Source organism: Pundamilia nyererei, unplaced genomic scaffold (genome assembly GCF_000239375.1).
Source record: "Pundamilia nyererei isolate P.nyererei 1_Seehausen unplaced genomic scaffold, PunNye1.0 scaffold00364, whole genome shotgun sequence".
In the NCBI taxonomy this organism is placed as follows: domain Eukaryota; kingdom Metazoa; phylum Chordata; class Actinopteri; order Cichliformes; family Cichlidae; genus Pundamilia; species Pundamilia nyererei.
The window spans coordinates 9696-15135 of NW_005187765.1; the positions used below are offsets into that span (position 1 = coordinate 9696).

The window sequence follows — 5440 nt, forward strand, 5'->3', positions numbered from 1 at the left end:
CCCCACATGGCTTGTGGCAAACTGCAAACGGGACTTCTTATGGTTTTCTGTTAACAATGGCTTTCTTCTTGCCACTCTTCCATAAAGGCCAACTTTGTGCAGTGCAGGACTAATAGTTGTCCTGTGGACAGATTCCCCCACCTGAGCTGTAGATCTCTGCAGCTCGTCCAGAATCACCATGGGCCTCTTGGCTGCATTTCTGATCAGCTCCTTGTTCGGCCTTGTTCGATTACACACAGGTGCACTCTATTTAGTCATTAGCACTCATCAGGCAACGTCTATGGGCAACTGACTGCACTAAGACCAAAGGGGGCTGAATAATTACGCACACCCCACTTTGCAGTTATTTATTTGTAAAAAATGTTTGGAATCATGTATGATTTTGGTTCCACTTCTCACGTGTGCACCACTTTGTGTTGGTCTTTCACGTGGAATTCCAATAACATTGATTCATGTTTGTGGCTGTAATGTGACAAAATGTGGGAAAGTTCAAGGGGACCAATACTTTTGCAACCACTGTAACTCTAATACTGATTAATATATTCCTGCGCTGTATGAGCCCCTCCTGGATGGCCAAACTCCTCCATAAAGATTATGAACAGAATCAGTGACAAAGTGCAGCCTTGGTGGGGTCCATAACCCACCGGGAGCGAGTCTGACTTGTTGCCAGCTATGTGGACCAAGCTCTTGCAACAGTTGTGTAAGGTTCAGATAGCCCGTAGCAAAGACTCCCCATACTCCCGCAGCACCTCCTACAGAACACCATGAGGGACACGGTCGAGTGCCTTCTCCAAGTCCACAAAATACATGCAGACTGGTTGGGCAATTTCCCATGCTCCCTCAGGTATCCTTGACAGGATAGAGAGCTGGTCTAGTGTTCCACGACCAGGATGAAAACTGCATTGTTCCTCCTGTATCCGAGGTTCGACTAACGAACAGACGCTCCTTTCCTCCAAATCACGCCCCTCCAGGTCACACTGTCATTGCCCGAGTGTTGAAGTCTCCCAGTAAGACAAGTCCCGAGGTGGAGCACCCTCAAGCACCACACCCAAGGACTTCAGGATGGCCGGGTACTCTGAACTGATGCTAAGTGCAGACAATCTGGATCTACTTCTTATTGGAGATTTTTGAATCGCTCTTGTCTGGTCCCTCACCAAGGACTGATTTGCCACAGGAGACCCTACCAGAGTGCAAACAACACAGGATCCCTGGGACACACAAACCTTCCACCACGATGAGGTAGCGATTCACGGAGGGGCCTCTGAGTACTAACTTGATGTAAATTCTCCAGGAATATAACCTAGAGCCAAAAAGTGCTTTAAAGATCGATGCATTCACACAGCTCATAATTAGACCAACTTATTATTCCTTCACATTTCCTGTTACTCCTTAAATCTAAATGATTGATGGATGAAAAATCCTAGTCTAAGGATCTTGGAGAGAAAAGCGTCTGGACTTTAAGTTTCTTGAAGACTTTTGGCCTCTCATCTGAGAAGCTTCTTCAGTTCTAAGAGCAACTGGTAGAGAGTCCAGATTTATAAGCCCTATGGGAGTGTCCCTAAGAGGGTCAGTAGTGAGTCCATGATCCTCTTAGGGACACTCCCATAGGGCTTAAAATTCTGGGATTCTCTGCCAAGCTCCTTAGATTACTCTGACCTGGATGACTGCAAACCTTCACAGACATATTTAAAGGTCTCCTAACCCTCTAACACTTAGTGCATCATATGAATACATGAATTTTTGTGAGTCTTTTATATCATCAGTGGGATTCACCACAATACATCTTTAAAACTTTGTCAGAAGTTTCAATTAACTCTCCACCTGTCAGAAACAGATTTTTTCTGTTGTCTGTATTAATCCAGATTATAATTTCTTTTGTCACAGCAGGAATGAAAACCTGTTTATATGATGTTGTCGGTGTGGCCACACAAATCAACACACACACAGACTGTTTGATAAAAAACCTGTTTTCTTATTTTAGTCTGAGTTTATTTATCGTACATGATTACAGTCACAGGTGAGGGGGGCTGGTCAGGGTTGGGGGTCAGAGGTCAGAGGGGTTTAGAAGTAGTTGACGACTCTGCGGATGGACTGGATGTTGGGGTTCTGGGCCTGCCACTCGTTATGGCTGCAGTAGTCTCCACGCTCAACAATGTACATGCGGCCACGGAAGTTTGGCTCCTCGTACATCACCCAGCTGGAGGTGGAGCAAGGAGGGAAGAGAGGCGGGGTTAAAGTCAGGAACATGCTTTTATTAACCTGTCACACTTTTGTTAAGGAGGATTCAGAATGATGTTTAAATATATTCCGCCTTAAAACATCTTTAGACTTTTTTCTATTATGTTAAGTCATGCTAACACATCCAACCTTAGGTTGTTAGCATGCTAACATTAGCACTAAATAGAAAAATTAAGCTGAGGATGAAAAACAGTTCAACTGGTCTCCAGGTGAGAAGTCTAATAATAAGATAAGCCTGGTGGGGTTCATCCTCAGGGGGACATGAATGTGAAAAAACCTGAAAGCTAAAGTTTGAACTCAATCAATCAAATCAATCATCAGCCAAAACTTCCAAGAACAAGAACATTACTGTGTCACATTTCATCATCTGGGGATAATAAATAATGAGCCCCACAGTCTAAGCTGCCAGCAGCAATAAAGTCTACAGAGTTCATCCTCTGCAGAGCAGGAATATGTCAACAACCGACCTTTACTTTGAATGTGAATGATAAATATTTCCTGTTAGCATGTTAGGAATATTGTCCTAATACTAATCTCAGGTTAAAGGTCACCAAAGTTTATCCATTGGGGAGCAGGAACATCAGCGTTAAGGTTTCTGGTAAAGGAGAAACTCACGCTCCGTCTCCGTAGACCTTCACAGAGTTGATGCAGTTCTTGGAGAAGCCGCGGCTCTGCAGGAAGGGGCAGTCGTCGCAGATGTCCACGCACTGACCGGAGAAGTTACAGCCCTCGAACAGCTCGATGCGGTAGTGCTCGCCGTGCTGCCGGACAGACGGACACGATTAGGTCAGAATCCAACAACAAAACCTACATCACAGACCGGACGGAGCAGCTGTAGCTTCAGGATGAAGGTGCTTCACCCCAAAGCGAGAAAAGATGGTTTCCCCTCAGTGGAAAAGACTCACAGAGTCAGTCTTTCACTAACACATGAAAAACAAACATCTGACATTTTTAAAATGTGAATTAAAAAGAAGATGAAATTGTGTTTCCTGACAGCAGTAAAATCTCAGATCTGTCAGATCACCTCATCCGTGCTCTTTAAACAATCACAACTCCGTCAGAGGTGCTCACCATGCGGATGGGTTTGCAGGATCCCATGTGGTCGTTGTGGGAGTTCCACCTCTGGAATTCTGGGTACTCGCCGTGCTCCAGGATGTACTGCTGGCCCTTGAAGTCAGGGTGGTCGTAGCAGATCCAGGCTCCGCTCTCCACACGGATCGAGTTCACCCTGAAGAGACAAAGACAGGCTCCAGATGTTACCCTGCAGAGGTGCTCAGTCACATGTTGAAACCATCAGCAGGTTTAACTGGTCAGAACTTTTTCATCCTCCGTCCCAGCACGATCATCTGCTCAGACGCAGTCATGGAGCTCAGGTGATGATCAGCTGAAGGAAACAGGAAGCACTTACACCAAGAACTCCAGTTTATCCTGACCATGATGATGATGATGTCGGCCTCGTGCTCTCCTCTGATGAAGAGCGACTGAATGCTTGATAAGGTCAGAAAAAAAAAGGTGCTGAAACTGGTTTCTGTGTGGACGGACTTCAGTCTGAGTTTGTGCTGCTAGTGAAAACTGTTGGTCATCAAATTCACATCTTTGAGTTTGCAGAACGTCAGATCTTTGATATGTGTTTCTATTTGTCACTAAAAAGGAAACGTTTAGACTTCCTGTACGGCCAGAAATCACAAAGCTTCTGTTCTTCTGTGTTTTCATTGATGTCATTAGAAAAATCTTAAGAGTAACTGAAACACTGACCTCGTATCAGTATTCAGAGGCTCGTCAGAAATATCAGCTCTCGCCTGAATTTCAGAAGCTGAAAGCAGAAACAGTTTCGTCCACACGGTTTGAATATAAATGTGACCACCAGGGGGCAGCGATTCCACACATGTGTTTCCAGATGTGTGCTGCAGTTCTCTCAGTTTCTGACATTTGTTGTACTTGTCATGACTTCATGACCTGCTTACAGTTACACTGACAGGCTGCGCCCCCTCGTGGCTCAGAGCGGTATTACATAAAACCAGCTGTTACGTTTCCTCTGATCAGCTGATCAGTCAGACTCTAGTTTCTGAGCTCAGAGAAACTGAAGGTGCGACTGAAGATCTGCTCTGACTCAGTTCAGGTTCAAACGTCTTCAGTAAAGAAAAAAAGAGAAAGCAAACACCTGAAAACAGGAAGTTACCTGTTCATGAAGCCGCGGTCCTGGAAGTTATCACAGTCACCTCTGACCTCCAGCTTCCTGCCGGTGAAGCACTTCCCCTCATAAAAAGTAATCTGCAGGACAAACGCTCACGGTCACGTGCTTTCATTCAATGAAACTTTATTTAAAAATGATTGACAGGACGAAGTTCCTGCTGTAATCTGAAGCCTCCAGTCTCACAGGTCTGAATTTATCATGACTCTGTCATGTGAATCATCTCCACCCTTCACCAGGTTGTTAGTCTTTGATGCCTCTAACATGGAATAACACGAATAAATAACAATGAATGACATTTCTGAATCTAGGCTGGAAAGTAACTGAGTATTTTTACTTGGGTGCCCTGAAGGTGCTGCTCTGAAACCTGATCCTGGGCTTAGAGGACGATCGAGCGTGCAGCGACGTCTGTTTGGTCTTAAACATGACTCCAGCTGCTTTATTAAAGTGACATCATCAACAGCAAACAGTGAAGTTTTAACAAAAACAGAAACTTTCATTTTAATGTTTCACATGAATGTGAAGTGAAACTCAAAGTGATGATTTATTTTTTCTATTCTTGTCTTTAAAAACTAAATGTCCTGCTGCTGTGAAGAGCTTCACACCAAACTCCATTCAAAAATTGACTATTTTAAGCAGCCTGATCTTCAGCTTCAGAGCTCAGACTGAAACAGAGCTCAAAGCGATCCTCGTCGGTCTCACTCACCTTTCCAGAGTACTGTGACATTTTGTCCCGCTGGATGTCGTCCAACCTGGCCCGCAACCACACACACAGTGTAACAGAGAAAAAGTTGGACACCCCAATTTATACGGCAGGGGGGCGAGCGAGGGGCGCGGCGGGCCGAGGGCCGAGGCCCCCGGACAAAAGAGTCGGCTTCAAAGGTTTCTGCTGCCTCGACGCTTTCAGTTCATCCAGACCTGTCTGCTGATTCTGCTGTGTGTGTGTGTGTGAGTGTGTGTGTGTGTGTGTGTGTGTGTGTGTGTGTGTGTGTGTGTGTGTGTGTGTGTGTG

At 45.2% G+C, this 5440-nt stretch overlaps 1 protein-coding gene across 1 annotated transcript; it reads right to left on the reverse strand.

Moving 5' to 3' along the window:
• Positions 1-2031: 2031 nt before the first annotated feature.
• Positions 2032-5156, reverse strand: crygn2 (crystallin, gamma N2). The gene is made up of 5 exons (XM_005752510.1): positions 5136-5156; positions 4418-4509; positions 3310-3466; positions 2854-2999; positions 2032-2197 (listed from the first exon to the last, which is right to left on the reverse strand). Exons 1-5 carry the CDS (start codon positions 5154-5156, stop codon positions 2062-2064), a joined length of 552 nt encoding a protein of 183 aa, XP_005752567.1. The 3' UTR covers positions 2032-2061.
• Positions 5157-5440: the final 284 nt, after the last annotated feature.